At 37.5% G+C, this 22,698-nt stretch overlaps 1 protein-coding gene across 1 annotated transcript in view; it reads right to left on the bottom strand.

The window, feature by feature from the left end:
* Positions 1-22,698, bottom strand: part of MYO3A (myosin IIIA) — a 114,127-nt gene that overhangs the window by 78,458 nt on the left and 12,971 nt on the right. Inside the window, exons 3-5 of the mRNA XM_039709230.1 lie at positions 22,546-22,680; positions 4,460-4,564; positions 3,590-3,689 (exon numbers count right to left, since the gene is read on the bottom strand). Coding sequence (XP_039565164.1) covers positions 3,590-3,689; positions 4,460-4,564; positions 22,546-22,680 — 340 coding nt within the window. The remainder of the gene's footprint in view (positions 1-3,589; positions 3,690-4,459; positions 4,565-22,545; positions 22,681-22,698) is intronic.

Genomic DNA, 22,698 nt, shown 5'->3' with positions numbered 1-22,698 from the left:
ATTTCTGTAAAAAATAAAAATAATTTTGTTTCTTCCTGCTGATCTAAATTATCATACCAGATGGATGCAAGGCCAGAGGATGCATCCCTGGTAACAGTATTTCAAAATTTTTGTAGCTTAGACAGTTTAAACTAAAACTTTATCTGACAGCTCCTTGATAAGCAACTGAGTTCCAGAAGCATTGCTGTGGGATGTTACAGAATGGCCTGGGTTGCAAGTGGTCTTAAAGATCATCTAGCTCAAACTCATCTTCCACAGCAGGGACATTGTTCACCAGACCAGAGGTGAACAATGTCCCTGCTGTGGACATTGTGTCCCTCTGTTTCTCAGAGGCCCATCCAGCCTGGCCGTGAACACTTCCAGGGATGGGGCATCCACAACTTCTCTGGGCAAACTGCTCTAGTGCCTCACCACCCTCACTGCAAAGATTTTTTTCTCCCAATATCTAATCTAAACTTACTCTTTTTCAGTTTGAAGCCATTCCCTGTTGTCCTGTCCCTACATGCTCTTGTAAATAGTTTCTCTCCAACTTTCTTATAGGCTTCCTTTAGGTATTTGACTTGATTTAAGCATTAATCTATATTGGGATTGGTGTTTCTTAGATACCTGAATGTTACTGGGGTGATTAAACAATATTGCAGCATAATTTTAAGGGAAAACAAAAATTTCACTCTTCAGAGCAATCTGAGTGAGGCATGGCTGTGGGGCTGTGGTATTCTTTCGAAGTCTATCTCTTTAACTGCCAGTACCTCTAGAAAGACAAACTATTCAGAGAGCCTGGATTTTGGAAGAGATTTTCCCTACATTTTCAGTGTTACCTCAAGCAACTCAGTCTCTCAAAGTTTCAGATCCCCCACTGCTAACTGGGAATTAAAGTAATTTACTTCTCCATAAGGGTATTGTGATGGTTATCCATTACAGATTGTGCAGTGTTCAGAAACTATGGTCCCAGCATACATAAATACCTATGATACAATGACCACAAAGCAATGTGTATAAATTATGTCACAAAATGAAGCTTCTGAAAAGTTTGTACTGCTGTGCAAGGAAGGACTCACTATGGCAGAACACTACACCAAGCTCAAAGAGTACAAAAGCAATGAAGGAAAAAAAAAGCCATTTTCAAACATGATTTAATTCACTAGAAGGTATATTTTTTCACTTATGACTCTTAAAATGTTCCTAAATATACTTTAAAAAGAGGACAAAAAAGTGAAATGATTGCACAGCACACACAGACTAAGAATAGGTCTTTTTCTAGTTTCGTGTTCCGTAAGGCACTTCACAAGGCTGTGTTTCAGACACAGGGTTTATGTTTAGAAGAAAACCACCATAAATAGTATCAGGGGAGGACAGCAAAGGCTTCTTCAGGAACCTCTCATCAGCATCCAGCATGCAGGAGGATGGTGCAGATAAAGTTGTCTTGGGAAAGGCTCACTTCCTTAGTCATGTGTGTTTGGTGGTTGAAGGAGTCCTTGGCTCCCTGCCTCTGTTCCCCTCTCCACACAGAAAAGCTGTGTGCATGTTAGAAAGGGGGATGTGATTATTTGGGTTGGGATTTTTGTGTTTGTTTGCCCCATGTAAAAATTGGTTCAGCCTAAATCAAAAATTTTGCTTCTCCTGAGTATTTTGTGGGTGAAAAGGAAACTATACCTCCATGTCTATCTCATTCCGTAGCCTGTCAATTTTATAAGCTTGTATAATAAAAGATGTCTGAGTTTAAGTCCCTGATCCAATAAATGCTTGTGTACAACAGTCTGTAGCACGCCAACATGAGAGATTTTCATCAACTCACATTCCCGGCTCAAAAAAATTATCTTGGAATCTGATTAATGTGGGATTAAATCCCCTTAAGTAGAAGACACAAATCCCACAAATCCCAGCTGAATACCTTAAGCAGCGGCCTGCATGGTGAATGGTACATCTTCCATGATGATTTTATGAAGACTATAAATTTATTCCTCTGAAACTATTCATTATTGGCTTCAGATTGTTTTTCTTCCTGAGGAGGTGGGGGAAAGCCAGGGAAAATATCAATCTACTCTGAAGTAAAAGTGCCATTTGTATATTCCTTTGAGAGGATGGACTGAAGCTATTCCAGGACCCTTTTGAGTCCACATAAATGTGTGTGTATGTATATTTGTTTCTTGTGCATGTTCTAACCTGTATTTTGGCATCACAATTTTCCCCCAATAATTTAAGATTATTTTTCAATTACAGCCTTATCAGGAGATTGCAGTAACTGGGGAATAAAGAATTCAGGTCCTCATCCCTACAGCTTGTACGTTTTGATATCTGCATAAATGATTTAATTTTCAGAAGCATTGATCCTCTAATTGCCTCCAGCACCTTAAAATTTTTTTCCACTACAAATTAAAAGCCTGTGTGCAAAAATACTGGTTTTTGCCTCACAATAAACTTCCAGACTATCAGAAAATACTAGTAAGTATATTGCAGATGATTTAGGAAATACAAAGATTCTCCAATAGAAGATTTTATGTGAGGAATATAAAAGAAATACATGACATTTCAAAAGAATTACTAACCCTGACAGTTTTGGGAATTTGTGTGTCAAGTCATGAGAGTTCCATAAATACAACCTACTGGCCAGAAGATACTATACTGAAGACAGTTAAAATCCCAAGATTAGTTTAAACAATTGTTATATAGCAGTTGAATCAGAATCATTAACAAAATAGAAGGCCAAAGGAAAAACAAAGATTTTCCATCTGCTGAATTATATATATTTACAATTGTCTGCTGTGCTGTGAATAGTGACCAATAAATTTACTTTTAACATAAGAAGGCAGTGTTCTACCTGAACATAATCGTTCATAACAACAAGCACTGCAAATGCCCTTATATGAAACAAGAGTCAAACCTAATCTTTTAGGCAAATGACTGTGGTATTGCTGATAAATAACAGGTTGCATCCACTTATCCATGTCTCTCCTCTTCCCTTTTGGTGGTGACATCAAAGATGGGAGCATCCAAGACTGCTTTTAGGCCTAACAGGCTTCAACTGACCCTTTTAATGCCAATTCTCAGATTCAGATTTGCCAAAATCTGTCTTCCCCGATTTTAGAAAGTGGGGATTACCTATATAATATTTCCTCCTCTACTGCCTTCAAATACCTGTTGTTTTGTTTTAAATCAAATAAAGAAGTATATGCATCTGAGGTGGAGCTCTCCCATTCTTCACAATATCTATTCAGTTTTAAACACTGTCATTTAAAGCATGAAGCTTTTTACTATCAGCTCCTAATTTCACTGAACCAGTGTATGGTTCCTGGAGGAACTGAACACCAACCTTATTTTAAATCCTATTTTCTCACTTTGCCATTTCACTTACTCTGTGCCTCAAAGCACTTACTACCACCATATTATAATTTCTGATTTTTAGCCATGCTATTGAAACAGCTTTACCAAAATTACTAAAATTTCCATCAAGTTAACAAAAGTAATATTGGTTATCCAAGTGATTTTTAACAAAAAATTAACACAGTTCATATTTTCTGGTTTATTTACTCTATTCTATTTTCCATACCTCAGGTGTAAAACATTGTGTATATAAGTAAACATAACATACCAAAATCCACAAGCTTGACTCCTCCTTCAGTGGTCAAAAGGATATTATTTCCCTTAATATCACGGTGGATTGTTTTGTTTTCATGCAAGTGCTGAAGTCCCTGGAAGGCAAGATGTAAACATGAACTTTTAATAAAAGCTCTGTCCTCCCTATTACATTTGCAGAAACAACAAAGTAGTGGAAAAGTATGAAAAATACTTGAAACTTTTTTTTAATCCAAAACCACAGGGATGTCATTCTTATTGCAAAACCACTTGCCACATGATAAGGAAAAAATATTCTTTCATTGCCCCACTTTATGACAAATAGAAAATTTATAACGAAAGCAGAAAAATATCACTATAAATCTACATATAATACCTTCAGAGCATAAACTCAAAGAAAACTACTAAGATCTAAATTACACCAGAAAAGGTAAAATTTCATTATAAGAAAATTATAAATAAAGACAGTTGATCCTAATGAGCAGAACCAAATTCTTGTAACAGGGTTTGAATTTGCTGGATATTTGGATTATTTTACTATAAAAATACTTTGGATCCAAAAATAGGAGGCTGAACAGTATTTTGATGGTATTTCTGCTACTTCTTAAAAGAAAAGCAATTTTGATGCTGAGCTGTATTTACTAGGAAAATTGATCAATGGTCAGAAATCAATTTTCATTCTCTTAATAGTGAAATGAACAGATTACCTGCTATTTACCTTGCTTGCTTAAAAAGAACCATCCTAATTATACATTCCCCTCATTTCATTAAACACTGCTATAAAACAAGATAGTGAGCTGTGTTAGTGGGGACATGATCTTCATTCATCTAAAGAAAAAAGTATGAGCTGAATATTGACTGTCCTTTCATTGAAAGCCTATCTTACCATCAGAGCTTCGCGTAAAATGTAAGCAATTATAAGTTCATTCATCCTTTCGCCTCTCTTCAGAAATCCTTTCACAAGATCAGTCACAGATCCACCATTGCACAGCTACAAAACATAAGGGGAATATAAAAAGGAATTAAGGAGTGTTAGAGTAGCCACCTGGTTTTCATTTTCAGTATTTTTTTTGTATCTGTAGCCAAATGAGATTCTACTAAACTGAAAAAACACATATTTGTCCTTAACTCTACTATTTATACAAACAACATACACAGCAATTTTTGCCAATTATTTTTCACTACTTTCTGCATTTATTCTTCTTGTCCAAACACAAGTATAGTAGTGTATCTCTTTGTTTTCCTATATCCATGATTGCTTTTCACTGAAACAGAAGTAGATTACAATGCAATAAATTAGCTGTGAAGACATGTTTTGTGGGGCATACAAATTGCTTCTTATATTCATCTTGTGGAACTCACTACCAATGCAGATTATTACAGCATCAATTCTCAGGTACAAAAGCTATGTACAGTTAAAAATGGATTTAAGGCATCAGAAGACAGGCAGCAGAGAAATTTCCTCAGCATGAAACCTACCAAGGGTAAAGCTGCCCTTTTTGCCAAGCAGCACTTAACTCCTAGCACAGGGAGAAGTGATACGTAAGTCATGGGCATTGTGGAATATGATGAAAGCACTGAGGAAAGAAAGGTCTCCCACTGAAACAAGGTGTGCTGTGGGTGTAGAATTAATTATAGCCCCTTTTGCATCAACCCTGTCAGCTCCTTGTTCCAGATGTAGAGCCACAGTCTGCTCTGGTCAATCCTCTGCCACTATCCAGAGGAGAGAGCCCAGCCAGACTCCTGCAAACCCCTGTCCTGTCCCATTTATGTGAGGAAAAGAGACCTGGCCTTGCTTTCTAGAAATGATAGTGAGCACACATTACCAGCAGATTGGTTTAGACTGCAGTACTCCTTATGTTCATTTTTATAATTTACAATTTTTCTGCTGGAGGAAGCAACAATGTAACTTTAGTGGGTACTTACTACTGTAGGAGTTACACGTCTGCAAAGATGAAATAGGCACTTAAGCCCCTAAACTATCCATAATGCACCTGACAATACTCATTGATTGAAGAGCCATTTGCCTCTGTAAAGGAGTAGGTGCTTCCAATAAAACAGTAAAATAAACTTTAATTCTTACACCATATTATCATCTAGTAGCTTTTCACACGAAACTAAATTTCCATGTAAGATATTTTAACAATGAAGCACAAAACAGCAATTCCTTTGCACTACATTTGAAGTATATTCAAATCAAGAACATCATTTACCAGAAAAACCTTTCAACTGTGGAATTCTAGACATCAGATTCTTTTGTATATATGTATTTTTCATCTGTTTTTCTATACCCCTTCATTTTTTTTCTGTGCTGCAATTAAAAAAGACTTGCATCTTACAGTAAAAAGCATGTTTTATCCCTTTGTACCCAAACATAACAATAATTCTCAGACTACCTTTGAAACCTCTAGGCTGCACTGAACTTGTACCACAGGAATGCCTACAGAAATGCCATTCAATACATAACTCTTGCTGCAAGATGTGTCCCTCACCAGGACAGCAAAAGCTCTGGTCTGACAGGGGCTGAGCTCTATGGCAACTGTCTTGGAACTCACTTAACCTCACCCTTACCTAAGTGGGACAATTTGGATGCTTAGAGAGGGAAGAACTCATATGCTTAAATGATGGGATTAAATGCTTTGCTGGATAAGGATCAGATTCCCAAGCAGGATTTCCATTTATTGTCATTAGCCATGCTGGTCTGCCTTCAACACTGACTTTTTCAAGTTCGTTGTTTTTTCATAATGATATTTTCTTTTCAGGGTTTCTATCATTTTAACTTTGGCACATCACTGACATATTTAATCAAATCAAAAGGATTATGACAATTCTGGTTAATTTAAAGAACTTGAATTCAGAGCACTGAAACTGTCTGACAAATAAAAAACCACGTGAAATACATTACACATATGATATTCTTCAAATTATTTTTCTTCATTATCTCATATTATATTTTGCTTCTTACAGATGGATCTTTTTTCTTTACAGAGTTGTATACCCCTTCAATGTAAAGAAAACCAATGCAGAAAGAAATATATTATTTTTATAGGCAGAAGAAGGGAAAACTACACCTCAGAAATCACCCTCTTTAAGGCTTAGGCAGTAAAGCCAATACTGAACTTATTTGCCTGGGTCAGCTATGTTAATTTTCACTTTCTTCAGCATGTTGCTGTAACTAATTTTTCTACTACTCTTGTAAGATATAAATCCTCATAATGAGATAAATATCTGCATTGCAAGATAAAACTTACTTAAAATATCAGGTAATATAAGATACTAAAACTGTGATTATTTTAGACCAAGCAAACACTGAACCTGGGTATCTAAAGAGGCCAGATAAACAGGTCTTGAAATAAAGAATCCAGAAGTCAGCCCTACCACCATGGAAACCCTCCAACTCCCAAGGCAGGGTGGCTGCTTACACAGAGTTCAGCTGAGGATGTTATAGACACAGGTTCTTGCACACACACTGGACAACTTTTCTTTTGTTACTTCTGTGTCAAAGAGCTGTACTTTCACTTACATCAGACAAGAAATATTTTTCTGAGACTGCCAGCATAGGAGGAAGAGGGGGAAAACAGCTGGGTGTTAGAATCCAAGCAGCTATAAGGAGGAAAAGGGATTATTGGAATACCACCACAATTAGAAAAGGAGATTATGGCAGACACTGCCTGTGTGTGCTCTACACTGTGTGGGTGGGAGGGGGAATGATGACGACAACGATGACACAGGTTAGTATTAACTTTGTTCTATTTTTATCATCATGAGTAAAATCTTGTATATCTGCCCTAATTCCCTGTCTCTAATGTGCATTTTTTGGAGGTGAAGCAGCCACATGTCTCTAATCCTGCACATAACTAAAGCTGAATGGTAATTCTTTCTCCTGACTCAGGCTATCAAGCTGCATGTGTACTCAATCCAGAAGAATCATACACACCCCAGAAAGTCCCTCTTCTAATGGGTCCAGCTCTTCTATCTCAAAACAAGAAGCTACAGAAAGTTACAATATTCCTGCCCAATATGGTGATGGACCATGCTTGCTTGGGAATTTGAGTAGAAAGGAAATAAATTATCCTTGGGGATGTTGATCAAGGTCTAGTCCATAGAAACTTAGGAGTAAAAAACCCTGAATCATTAAAAAAATCACATAACCTTGATTTATACAATCCTTTAATGAGAGATTATGGGATAAACATTATTTAGCAGTACTGCTAGACAGAAAGTTTCCTGGGGTGTTGTTAAATACTGCAGCTTATAATTATGATATCTGCTGCATCTTAGTAGCATGCTGTCCACAGTAAAAACACTGTTAAGCCTCTTAGCAAAGCTGCTCAGTTCAAGTTAAGTCAACTGAGATGCTTGGATGTCAAGAAATCATGAAGGCAACAGAGATAATGTTTTAAAAAGATCTTTCCAGTTTTCAGTGAAGCATCTAGAGAAGGGAGCTATTACTTTGTTGCAAACATTGCAAACTTATATGACCAAATAGCTGATCAGTCTGTGACATTTGCTCTACAGCATTTGGTAAAATCTCCTCAGAACAACTTGATGACAGGGACTAAGCAAAGAACAACAAATGCACAGAGAACTTAGAACAGCCATACAGCAGGAGCTACGTGTCTGAGCTCTGCCCCAGGGTAGGGCTGCTCCCTATCCTGAAGGTCAAAGCAACTCTCCAGATCAAATGACCTTTCACCTGTCATGAGACATGACCTCTTCTGGGAGGAGAGGATCATAACTCTATTTTTCTGACTCACACTAGAAACCCACACACATTCTCTTGCATACACAGAAACATTTATTGTTTCTATATCAGCTGAAAGCCCCCATTTAGCTTTGACTATATGCAGCTTAAAAGGACAAACTCCTGGAAAGTCCAGCCTGTGAGACACAGGAAGGGAAGATATTTGTGATTATCCCACAGGGAAGTAACTTAGAAATTTCAGAACAGGGGCAATTTCCATCAAATTAATATTAGTCACTTATTCTATTGTCCCCTTGTGATTTAGAGGTATTTTCCTTACCAGCAGTTTTTTTCAGTGCCTGCATTGATAGAATGCAAATATTATGTGCAAAAACAAGCAATTAAAAGGAAGGTAAACTGAAGCCTTGAGGCTGCCTAAAATGGGGTGGAGAAGACAGACAGAATCTTCCTAGCGTCACACAGCAAAGGATGAGAGGCAAAACCCCCCCACTGCAAGACAAGAGATTCCTTCCTACTGGACATAAATGAAAAATATTCCCACTCAGTGAGTCTGTGTTACATCCATCCTTGGATGGATTCAAACTTAAATTGAAAAGACAAACCTGTAACATTTCAGTTAATAGTCTTTGAGCAAGGGGTTGCTTCCAATAACTTCCAGCCTCCATGCTGTACTTTTATATGGTTCAGAATATATGAATTTTACAATATTCAGTTCCTAGTCTGGATTTTCAGACAGCAGAAAGAGTGGGAAAGGATGAAGGAAATCTTGCATACTTAAACCAATGGAAAGAAAAATTTAATAGAAAGCTTGATTAATATAAAAGTCTGCCTTAAAGAGCTGTAGCTCTGATGGCCATGCATAGCTGTACCAAAAGAGGTGCTTAGGAATCTTCTAAAGTGGTAGAAAAGAGCTCCTCCCTTATGATTTTCTGGCACTCAAAAAGGCAAAGACTCATACTGAGATGACATGCAGTTCTCCACCCACCCATCTGCCACAACCATGTGCCACTGTAATTGAGCTATTAGTATGCTAAGCTATCTTCAGCAAAAAAAAAATATAGAAAAGTATGATCCTAAGCTCATGAAATGTCACTTGGAATTTCCATCACATCACAGTCATGCAGATGTTCTTTTTAGGTCTTAGTCACTCTTTACCTGACCCAGTTACACATTTCTCCTCTTCAGCTCCTTTCGATTCTTATGCCCATTGAGGATTGACTATCAGCTCCCCTTTTAAGAAAACCATCAGTTGCACTTTTGCTAGGGCCATTAGAGCCTTTAATCATCCAGCTGCTCCTGATTTATGCACCTGTACCAAGCTGTCAGGTACTGTTTGCTTGCATCCTGTAGTTGTCAAGGTGCTTTCATCTTACTTCAGTAGATTGGATGCAAACAATGGGATAACTACAATTACTTCCTTCCCTATCTTTACAGTCTGCTCAGACATAAATGACTGGGCAGCATGTCATGCATGCATAATTTATGTCATGAATGAATTACAGTTATGAAAAAAGTCCAACCTTGCTTTAACGGTATCACACACAGGAATGCTAAAACATCACAGGCATAAATCTCTATTTTTTCCCCTGTTCTTAGAATAGATCAACAACCTGACCTCTCCTAAGCAGCACTGCCAGTCTCTGAGCTTACTGCACCTTTCTTTCAAGACTGACTGCTTGAAAGTCTGTTCTGTAAGAACAGAAGATTCTTAGTTGTTGCTGGTTTGTAATCATAAAATTACAGAAGCAGAGGAGTAAAAGGGATCTCAAGAAATCACTTAGTCCACCTCATATGCACTGTGTAGAGACCTGGTACTTTCAGATATGGCAGATATATGTCTAACCTGCTCCTAAAATCTCCCTTTGAGGAAGATTCCAGTCTTTCTAAGTAGCCTGTTTCTGTGTTTCTCTAGCCTGATAGAGCACTTTTCCTGCTATCCAGCCTGAATCCTTTTTGCTTCCAACAAAACTGCATTACTTTTGCCCTTCCTTTCAGCAGTATCTCATAATAAATTATCATTATTTTCTTTTTCCATGTCTGTCAGACTACTGTCATGATACACCCTTTTTTTTTCCTTTTGTAGTCTGTACAATGTTAATTGTTGTTAAACCTTTTGAAATTCTCCACATTTTCCCAACTTGGACTGCTTCAATTTGCCACTGATGTTTGTCTCATATTTTGCCCAAACTGCATACAGAACTCCTTGGAAGTCTTCTCTTTGCTGAGAAAAGCTGAGCAGAACATAATTTCCACAGATTCTCCACTTTACAGAGAATCCCTTTCTGCAGAACCACAGCCTGGTCAGGTATGTCCCATTTCTTCTTCCTATGGATAGCAGTATTTTGCATGAATCTCTCTTCTGTGATTCAAAAAAATTCTCTGCTATTCACAACTGTGAATCTGGTGCTATTCCCCAATGTGTCTGTAATTAAACTAGGTATCTACTTCAATTTTTTATGTGGACTTTTTTCATCATTCAAGTTACTACTGAATGGAAACAGACCAAAAGTAGATGCCCACTTGAATTCTCTCAGCCTAAAAGTGAACTAAATCCAGTTTTGTGAAAAAGAGGTAATTTGTTTTATTGTTTTTGTGAAAGTTATGTATTTCCACATTTTCCTCACAAGCATGTCAAATGGGATCACATAAAATCCTCACACACTTATTGTGTTAAAAGATTACATTGAATTAATATAATTTGTTCTGGTCCAGTACAAATTGACCACTTATGTAATTGGGTTCTGCATGTTCTACAGTGGTTTCTATTAATTTTTTTTCTGGAACCATTGTGTGTATCAAAGTTAAGAAGATTGGTCTGTATTTCCCTAGGACATGATTTTTCCTCACTTTGTAAAGACATATATTAAGTATTCCTATATCTCATTTCTCTAGTAACATTTTCTTTGCCACTCTCCACATTAGACCCTCTGAACTTGTCTTTAAATGCTTTAGTTAGCATTTTTGTTTCTCCTATTGGAAGTCATTCTGAAATTGCATTCTTACTAGTCTCTTACTGTGCTTCTATTCTTCTGTGTACCAGCTAATTCCTTATTGTATTTTTAATGTGTTTAAAGAAATGCCAGCTACCCTGGTATTTTCCTGTGTTTTTACATTATTTTTCGTAAGTACAGGTACCCACCAGCTCCTGAAGCCAGCTAAAGCATACTCTAAGCTCATTATCTTTGCCTTGCTGCCATTTTTACCATCCTTTCTTTTCCTAGGTGAGTGAAAGCAACTATTTTGGGGCCTTTTCCTCCCATCTCTTTTCAAAAGAGATCTTCTCTCTTAGAACAGAACAGAATCTACCTCATAGAGCCATTTCCAGAGTCACTTTCTTTGCCTTCTCTCTCCAAATAAGAGCTCCATGGGCTGTCCATCTCTCGGCTCAGCTGTGACCAGTAATTCTTACTCTCTGCCTACAGTGAGACACGTTTTCATAATTATTACTGCCAAAGAGCACATTCCACTGACAGCACTTAACACCTACCACCCCTACTTGAAGGTTCTTGTGAAAACTTACAGGAAACTAAATCAGTTTCTTCAATGGGCTGAATGGTTCAGTACACAGCTCCTGTCTGTGAAGCAGAGTTTTAATTTCATCTCAAATGGAAGAAAGATGTGCACTGTAGCTCCTCTTTTTCCTAACTGGGCATAACAACCCATAACCAAAAGAAACCACAGCAATGGTTTCTCTATGCTTTTAGACAAAGTTGATTGCTTTCAATTTAGCATGGACAAAATGTATCACTGAAACAGGCATCTTTCCTGAATTACTTTGCTCCAGTGATCAAAAACCATGGGGTATTTATGATTTTGCTATCTTATATCATCTAGCACCTCCAGGGCTGTGTTAGTCACAGCCTCACGGGTGTCTGTTGCTTCTGATTTCTTTCCTTTCAGCTTGGTTTTTAACTTCTCATTTTCTTTGCCATGCACATGCACTGACAAGACAGCCAGCCAGAGGAAAAGTTTGCCTGTTTCATCTTATGCAATGCTGGCCTTCACAAACTAATTTCTCAGACAGATCACAGATATCTTCACATCATGGACAAAATGGAAAAGCCTCAACTATGCAATTATTGCCTAAATTTCTTCTTTCAAACTCAGCATAATTGAATGAAGCCAAGCAGGCTTTACATAAACAAGAAGAAAAAAAAAAAACAACACTAATCCCCAAAAGAAGGATTTTTCTGTTCTAAAACATTTGTAATATTGTGAAAAAAGTAAGAAGATGACAGTGTTATTACAAGGTTTAATGGATAGGGCCCCACTCAATTCCCCTTCTAGCTCATCCCAACACAAACTTTACATTACACCATCCCATATTTTATAATCTTTATGTTGTATTTACATCCCCATCAAGTTGATAATGAAGAAATCAATGTATCACCTGTCCACATCTTTTCAAAAGATTATACACATGAGGTGGTACCAAGTTTATTTCAAGCAATTTTCTGTAAAGCAACTAGGAGTGAAATATATTTAAAACAGAAATTCTGAATGAAATTCTACTATAGCTTCATGGCCTGGCAACACCATAGCACAGCTGCAATTTTTTATTAATCAAATAAATGGATTTTGCAAAAGAAGAGCTAACCTAACTACAAAACTGAGAGGCACTGGTCAGTAAAAAGCCAGGATTTTCTGAGCCAATACAAGAGGCAGCTTGCCAAGAAAGAAGATTTTGATAAAGCAAACTTAGTGCAAATCATCATTTTATCATACACAAAGAGCAGTGGTAAAATAACATTTAAAGGGCAGAACCATTCCCTTGCCTAGGGAGAAAAAACAGGGACTAACTTTGGGATCCATAATGACAGAAGTATTTCTACTGACTGCTGCCAACCTTAGCTGAGGCTCTAGAAAACACACAGAACTCCCTAAGCAAAGAGGGCAGCCCATGGTAACAGGAGGCATTTCACTGCTTTTATTTCCTGCTCAGAGCTGCATTACTTTTGTTCACTCTTCATCAGCTAAGAAACAGTTCAAAGCACCTTCCTTTTCTGTAGCAGAATTTCTATATTATTCAGGGTTCAGACAGTAGTTCCAAGTACTGCCATGTCCACACTACTCATAATCCATTTATGTGTGTTTCTACATGAAGACAGTAATTTAGTCTAATTCACTGTAATTTAAATTACTGCACTATAAATCTTCCCTATTGAGTTTGAAATCGTGGCTGGGGAAGAACAGATCCAAACAATGGGGCTTGCCTAAAGGCCACTTTTACAAAAGGAATGAAGCCAAAACCCACTCATCCCTAAGGCAATTTGTCTCCTCATGGGAGAGTGTGGGACATGAAAGCAGCTAGAGGACTCTGTCACAGGAGCCTATTAAGCAAGCACATTCTGAAGGATGTTCTTAAAGTAATTTTATAAGGCTAAACTCAAAAGCCATATTTTTCTTTTTTTCATATTTTAATGAACTACTGGAATGATTAACTCAAGAGACACTAGATTGGAAAGAACTTATAAGGCTAAACTCAAAAGCCATATTTTTCTTCTTTTTTTCATATTTTAATGAGCTACTGGAATGATTAACTCGGAGACACTAGATTGGAAAGAATTGAAATGAAAGTGTTTTGTGAGTCAATCTCTCCCTGCTCACTGTGTATGTATAAGGTCCCTGCTTCCAGGCTTTGATTTCAGTGAAGTCAGCAGCAACAAATGCTGGCATTATTTCTGGAGCCCAGGAAACCTTTCATCACCACTGATACCTGTCTTGCTAACCTCCCATCTCCTTGTTCCTTGCTATAGTACTTTTCTTCCTTAGTCAGCAGCTTTCATCCACCTCTGCCTGACAAAGAATGAGGAGGAGACCCCTCTCCCTACCACTGGAGTGCCTTCAGTTACTCCCTTTATAAAGAGACCCAGCACATAAACTGAGTGCAAAAGCAGCAAAATTGTTCTGTCTATCACACTTGAATGTAAGCACCTAACCATCAGGTGTCAGTGAGCAAACCCTCAAAGAAGGAAAAACCAACTCTTAGTCCAAGCATTCTTTCAATGAATGATGCTATTCCACATTACAGGTAAAGGAGGTCTGGTTATCTTGGATCTAATAAAAAACTACACAAATGTGGGTTTTGGTGTTTTGTTTCATTTTGTTTTTAAATTACTCTCCATCTTTGGTAAAAATTGTGTTCAAAAATAAAATGCACAGAAAGCAAAGTGATGTTAAATATTAGAATGTGAGAGGCATATTATTCCTATGCTACTGAATTAAATAGTGGTATTGTAAAACTATTTTCTGGGCTTCTGCTTTACTGAATGGTGGCAAAAATTGTTAGAGGTTACTGAGAACCAGTTTTTTGCATGTGAGTATTCTCCAGCAAGGTGGGCCACAACCAGTTTAAAAGATGCAAACTATGCAAAACAAAATGTATTATGAAATATTCATTATGCAGAAAAATTATGAGTATTTAGTAAAAGTTTGAAGCATCAAATGATAGTTATAGCCACACATCTTTGGTCTTGAAAAAATAGGATATTATTCCAGAATGAAAAATTGCTATAGTTGGGAAGCAAAGAGGGACATTAGAAATGGAGAACTCAAGCCCAATTCAGGCATGTAATGGATCAAAACATTCAGTGTTGGTCTGAATAGAGCAATTATAACCAAAGACATTTCTGAAAAATGACCTGTGTTAAGAAATATGAAAAAGCAATTTTCAATTGTTTAATTTTTCTGCTATATATGACATTTGAAAATAGCTAATAATATTTAGGCAAATGACAGCTTCCTGCCCTTCACTCAGCCTTTTATGAAACCTAAATGGACTTGTTATTTTCCACTATACTAATTGCCTGAAACATTACTGTTTTACAGCAAATACCACACACCAGAAACAGCTGCATATCTGTTTTCTTATTATAACTCTTATTATATATTCCATTAAACAGAACAATTTCCATTCAAAGCTTTTTTTTGAAATCCATAAACTTGGAGATGGAAACACATCTGCATACAGTAACTCCTATATCTAAAAAAAGCACACTGAAAACATGCCAAAGGAAAATCCTAAATAAATTATTAAATTGTCCATACCACAGGGTTCTCTATTTCATGCAAAAGAGAAGTAACTGATACAGTGATGTCTCTAGTTCATCTCAAGTAGGCTCATCTTTTTAGAGGTTAAAGAGAGTCTGGTCTTTCTTCAAGGCACCCCCAAAATTCCTGTGGGGCTGACTCCAGCCACTTCTCATTACTCAGGGAGGCCTCACCAAAAGAATCAGGTGACTGAATTTGGATTTTCCCACTCTTGCTAAACTGTCACAGCAATAAAAACAACACCAGTTTCTATACTTCTACCCATTCCTTATAGAATCATAGAATATTCTGAGTTGGAAGGGACCCACAAGGATCATTGAGACCAGCTCCCGGCCCTGTACAGGACAAACCCAAGACTCACACCATGTGTCTGACAGTGTTGCCCAAATGCTTCTTGATTCATTATAATTGTATGATTTTTTACAGAAAAAAATCTTCAGTCAAACGGAATTCAACAACTGAAGTCCCAACACCTCCAACAGCATGAATTTGTTTGCTGAAATTTTGCACGACCAGCGACTTCCCAGGCTCTGTGCTTTCCCTGCAGGCTGCAGAACCCGGGGCTGTGAATATTTTTAGCCAAATATTTTTGCACATCTAGGACAAGAATTAGTTGCTTTACAACACTGACGACTCTCTTCCTCTTCCATGCACAGAGAGGTGCCATGAAGAGTGACTACACCATTAGCTGAGAAAGGAAAAAGATCAAGCTAATGGAGAGAAAATGCTTTACTGCTGGCCTTCAGGACTTTTACACAGCACTGGAAATTTCAGCAAGAGAGAAGGGCAGAACTACTCATCCTGCTCTGAGTTTTGCTTTTTTGTGCCCAGCCTGCTTGGGCATAAACAGCTCCCTGAAGAGGTAGCCAGTGCCCGGAAAAGGAGCAGGGGATGGATATGGTTCTGGTAGGGAGAGTGTGCTGCCACCCCCACATGGCGAACAGAACAAGACCCTTCACAAGCCACTATTACATACATGCTGCAGGACTCTTTGCCCATTTACACTGGGATATGGGAATGAGGTGAAAGCATCACAAGCTTGGTCTAGGAAGATTATCTAGACAAACGGTTATTTTAAAAAATATGGATCTATTTACCTAGCACAGAGAAGTCATCAGTCTCCCAATATAGCTTAGAAAATCAAAATTAATGTGTCAAAATTAAATGAGTAAATATATTGCCATCAACTGCAAAAATTGAGGTGATTGTAAAAGTCAAAGAACCTGTCGTGGTTGGTTTGGGTTTGTTTTGCTTCATTGAGTTTTTTTGGCGATGATGGGGAGCAGGGTGGTATTTGGTTTTTTACAGTTTATTGTCTTTGTTTATATTTTACATCACCCAGACTTCTAGCTCTCAAACAGCTGAAGCCTCATTCAAGTTAAGGTATGTAACAGCAGTGATTTTTATTTTTATTTTTTTATAAAAATACCAATAACTGGATCTTTGGACAGTTGTTGCTCCTCTTTCGTAGAAACCACACTGCAACCTAAAATTGCACTAACATGTTAACTCCAAAGTAGGGAAAAAAAACTCCCATCCTCTCAGCAACTGGACTTGCTGAGACTGTTATTTCTTTACATGAACATACTCCATAGATAGGACATTATATAACAAAGCAGAGGATTGTTGTTGTTGCTGCTGCTGATGTTCAAATAAGGAGGATGCACTTCTGTGAGTTTCCCCATCTATTAGAATTGCAATGTTTAAAAGGCAACATGAACAGAAGCTCTTTCACATACAGTGGATCAGTGAAGGATCCAAGACTATTAACCATACAAAATTTGGGGATTAATTATACTCATTTTTCTCTGACAAAAATGCAAATTGTGCTGTCACTGTTCATTTATGAATCTGTGAGGAAAGTTTATAAATATTACATGAACTCTAAGGCTCTCTTTGTGACCACAGTTAGATTTGCAAACATCTGGAAGTATCTGATTTGCTAAATTTCTCTCTCCAAAAGAGCAGATACAACAGTGCAACAGCATTGCAGACTCACTCCAGGCCAGATGCAGCAGTGTACACATATTTTACAGCACTCTTAATTTTATATAGGAGTTCTTACAACATCTTCTGTTGGCTTTAACGAGTACTTATCCCTAACAAGCCATCTCCAACCATGCCATTATTCCTCTGAACCCTCACACTGGCTGCCCTTTCTCAATCACATCAAACATGAGCTGGATGCTTTACCTGTCAAAGCCCACAGCAGTGCTAATACCATATCTTATGGAAAAAAAGATCTATTTCTATCCTTGGTCAGCTCAGAGTAGTATCCATTACTGCGTATCTGAAGGCATAACGTGTTTTCCACTCTGCTTTGAAGGAGCAGCTAAACCAGAAAACCATAGCACCATCCTCCTTCAAATCCTCCTTAATAACTCTCCCGTACAACAGTGCTGACAAATGCTTTCTGCTGATTGGGATCACAACTGACTTCTGTTATCCATTCAGCTCTCCTTTTCCAAAGCTATTTGTTCTATTGGCTTAAACCTTTGAAGAAAGCTCTCTGCTATGAAGAGTCATTTTCTGACAGGAAAGGAGTGAATAACTGATACTCTACACATTGTGCTGGGTTCTTCATCTCTAGGCAAACTCAAGAATGGTAGGTCTTCTAAATGATCTCCACAAAACCAGAAAGGAGTTCTATGAGGGATCTGAGCTTGTTACATTCTCATTTCATTTAAACACCTCACCAAAAGCAACTGCCCTTGTGTTTGGTAAGTGGGCAGGAGCTGCACTGGTGGGCTACTGTGCGCCCGAAACACAGCAACAGTCTGCAGGCTGGTTCTCTCTCAGCTCTTACCCTGTTGCAAGCACTTTGGCAAGCTTTACTGGAAGTAAAGTAATAGTAATGGACCAACATAACCCTGGTATAGCAGGCTGGCAGTTTGATATACTGGCATTTTATTCCTTTTTTCCATATGGTGCTACATTTACAATTGTTACAATGTCCATACTCTGATTAACCATGGGTTTTCACTTTGTCTATGTTTGCAGAAAGAGTGGCAGGGGAACTGACGTACCAGTCTTCTGTATTTTAGTTTAATTCAAAGTCCTGAGAGCTTCTACTTACTGGGTGTAAGATTTTTTTCTTCTTTCTGAAAAACCCCATCACAAATAAAAGCATCCCAAGGACTTAAAAAGATCATTTAGACATTTGTACATTTCACTTTTTTTCCTCTTAATTTTAACTTTAAATGATCAAAGGTAAGTAAAAAATCTGAATCAATTCAGGCAAATTATAAATCAGCAAACATAGCTGCCAACTGAATCACAATAATCCATCATGACAATATTACTTCTGAGTTATCAGTGTCTGGTTAGCAGGTTCAATTAACATCAAGAAAAACATTTAGACAATGAAACTCAAAGTATACCACTTTGCAAAAAATCCAGAATTACACAAATTATCAATTTCTTCACTGATTTCTTCCACTAAAAGGTTGAGGGAAAGGCTAAAAAGACACCTCTTCAGAGAAACAGATTCCAAGCAGAAGCTACTCTACACTCCCAGATGATTTTTCTGGTGAAGATTACACTACATCAACAAAAGGTTCCACATGAGAACAAGGATAAATCAGATTCACTCAGTCTGGACTGTGCGCCTGTATAACTTGCATCAACTCCTCTGCAGGTACTTTTCAACAACAGAGCTGGCTAGAAAATAGAGCCTGCAATCCACTGGAAACTATAACATATTCTCCCTTCTCATATGAGCAGGAGTTTAAATTTCTTCACACTGAAATATAATTAGAATTAGAAACATTTTTGCCATGTTGGAAGCATTACATTCTACTACGTGGAATATTATTCAAATAGAAATCAGCATGTAATAGTGATACAAAAATTCACCTTGTATGCTCATAAGGGGAGATTATAGAGTATGCCTGCATCAGTATCAGGTTTAGTGTGTCCATAAATGCATACTAAATGGCATAGTCTGGGATGTAGTCTGTAATAGTCTATAATACAGAAATCATGGTTGCTGGAAAGCATGAGGGAAATGGGCTGCAAAAACGACAACAAACTCTTCCTAAATAGCATCTTCTAGTGCCACCACAGCACACAGAAAGTTGAGCTACAAGGACCATTGGCCTAACTCAGCAGGACACTGCAAATGTTCTTGAAATGTTCATGTACACACTTCAAGAAAAAAAGCAAACCACCTAAAAAGAATATTTTGTTAGTCTTCTTGACATTCAGCAGAGAGAAAGGAATGTGTTACTGTAACACCTGGCAATTCCCTCTACCTCTCCAGAAGTGAGAAGTGTCCATAATACTTCTTTGATATTACAAAACTGTATTTTTGGGTGGAAACTCATTCCTTCCAAAATTTTTCCCCTACCAAGATAAGTTTTAGTCCATTAAATAAGTTTGGTGGGTTTTTTTACTGTATAAATAATGCATGCTTCCTCTATTACCTATACAAATATATTGATGAGTATAAAATACACTAGCATACTTATGTGACTCAAATTCAATCAAATTCATCTCAAATAGGGTATGCATAACTTTGCATCTTTTGAAAATAGACTGAGATGCTTCTTAAAAGTTCTACTTGATCTCTGTAGGAAGTGAACTACAGAAATATGTTGCATTATGATTCTGGTTTACAGCAGCAAGTAAAAGCTGTGTAATACCTACCACTTACCTTGCTACGGCCTTTCAGCCTTCACTCTGTCTTGCCTCGGTTGTTCTTTGCACCAGGCAAGGCCTGTGCCATGTGCTCTCCCCACCTGTCTCAGACCTACACGCCCACCTGTAGGGGCCTCACACAATTCTTCTCTGCTCCATCTTCTGTCAGATGATTTCCAGCTATCTCAGATGTTTTCCATTCTGAATTAACATCCAGAGCAGAAAGAAATGGGCTGCAGCACACTCTGCCTCAGCTGTGTCATCATGCTGCTGTCTGCTGACATCAAACTGCTAAGCTGATTCATCCCAAATATGAGATTTCTTTCCAACACAGACTCAGTAGGACAGTTCCTCCTGCCTGAGTCTCTGGAAACACACGGCAAAGCTTAATGCACTCGGCAGGAATCCTCCTTCCTGCAACATTCTGTATTATAAATGTGATTAGAACAGCATTCAAGGAGGAGCAGATGCTCAGCTTATCTGAGTGCAGCCTACAGTGAGAAAGGCATTTCTGAACTGAGAGTCAAGAGTACTGTCATTCTGTACAGATGTTTTCTTGTTTCACTTTCATTCCCATAGGTAGTTATCTTAAAAATACATTGCATGGGACACATCTTAAAAAGCTGAAGATTTTTTCTTCTAGGAAAAAAAAAAAACCAAACCCAAACATCAAAATATATGTATTCAAACACTCCAGTGAATAAGATTTTTGGTAACATGCAGTGGTGATTCTAAATTCATTACTAAATGCTGAGTTTTACCATCTATCACAACCCATTCCTAGTTGTGAATTTGGGATTTGAGAAACTTTCTCTCCAAATAGTCTCGCCCATATATCCCACCAAAGAACAGAAAATGAAGATGATTGAGTTTTACCATCTATCACAACCCATTCCTAGTGGGATTTGAGAAACTTTCTCTCCAAATCGTCTTGCTCATATATCCCATCAAAAACCAGAAAATGAAGATGACGAAAAGATACTCATTCTTATAAACTGCAGGATACCTTAATTGCTGCTGTGAAAAGCAAACTGCAGCTGTAAAGGTGCACACAAGCTGATAAGAAGATGCCAGTTGAACAGAGCTTATAAACTGCAGGATACCTTAATTGCTGCTGTGAAAAGCAAACTGCAACTGCAAAGCTGCACACAAGCTGATAAGAAGATGCCAGTTGAACAGAGAAATCTGTTTCATGACAGTTTTCTTTCACATACACTATTATTAATAGGAAAGCTTCACCGAAGTCAATATTGAATTTTTTTTTACTGCTTATGCATATCTACACCTACCAGCTGAAATCCATTGCATTCACAGATTTGCATGTGCAGTGACAGGAAAGACTGTTCTACACAGTCCAAAGTTGCATATGTACAGCTTGGCTTAAAAAGAGTAAATATAAAACATAATCTACATGGAGGCTCATGTTTTTCACATAAAGAACATAATTCCATGTGAAATATAAAAGTTCAAATATGAACACTTGACTGTTTCCTCCCAGCTTCAGCCTGGCTGTTTGGCATCCATCCTTTACAGAGCAGAAGTTTCACAGATGGGAGTTTCCAATGCCCAGCAGACATAATGGACATCAGATTTTCCAAGATGCTCACTTCACAAAGACCTGATACGTTTTGATGTCAATCTAACCTAATAATTTGTTATGATTTGCAATGTAAACCATTGTTAAAAACATCTTCCAATGGAGCACATAAGAATTTGGAAGAGATTTTTTTAGACCTTACACATTGCTGATAGCTTGTTTCTAGAATTTGGTACCATTGTATCATTGAGATATTTGGAAGGAGATTTGTATTTACTCAGCTGACAAATCATAAAATACAACCAATTCTTCAATCTTAACCTTATCAAACTCTGATCAAATGACAGCAAAAGTCTTGATTCCTAGGAAAAGCACACCATTGGTCAGAAATATTCTTCATTTTCCTTTGGATGCAAGAGGAAGTTTTTACAGAACAGGCTGTGAATCTATAGAAACTGTAATGATCAAGAACCTTTGCTCACAGATTACTCAAAACTAAAGACAAACACATCTTGCTCTGAACTTAATTTGAGGAAAATTAAGTGCTCTTCTCCTGCTGCTGTCAACAGCATTTGGGCAGAAGCTGCTTTTATTGGCTTACTTATCTATTTGTGCATTTACCTCCCACAGAAAAAAAAAATTCAGTTAAATAATTTCTATAATTTCATTTGGAAAAAAAAAATCACTGTGTATTCTTTAACTACTATGTCATATGTTACTGATATTTAAAGAAATGCTACTACAAGAAGATTCCCATGGCAAGCCTTTCACCAAAGAAAGATTTTAGGTAGCAAATCCTAAGAGTTTATTAGAATTTATATCCTAATTATGAAGGCACAGGACTATCAGTGTAATATCAAGATAAGAACACCGAGCAATTTAATCAGAACAGTAAAAAGACTAAACAGCAGCTTTTATCACTTTGCATGCAACTACTCTTTAAAAAAAACATTACACAAATGACTTGCATCTCATTTATTGAGTTTATACTCAACAAGGAATACCAACTGGAATAAACCTCCTTTTTTTCTATATTATTTACCTCAAGAACTAGCCAAAGCTGGTCTCCATTTTTCACATCTTTCTTATAGTACATGCCGTAGAATTTGACTACATTGGGATGATCAGAGAGAGCTTTCAAAATGTTGTACTCAGCTTCAATTTCTTCATCAATATCCTAGTGTCACAAATGAGA

The sequence above is a fragment of the Passer montanus genome, unplaced genomic scaffold (genome assembly GCF_014805655.1).
Source record: "Passer montanus isolate IOZ18808 unplaced genomic scaffold, ASM1480565v1 scaffold10, whole genome shotgun sequence".
Taxonomy (NCBI): domain Eukaryota; kingdom Metazoa; phylum Chordata; class Aves; order Passeriformes; family Passeridae; genus Passer; species Passer montanus.
The sequence above is the reverse complement of the archived record's forward strand: the minus strand, read 5'-3'. Positions and strand labels throughout refer to the sequence as shown.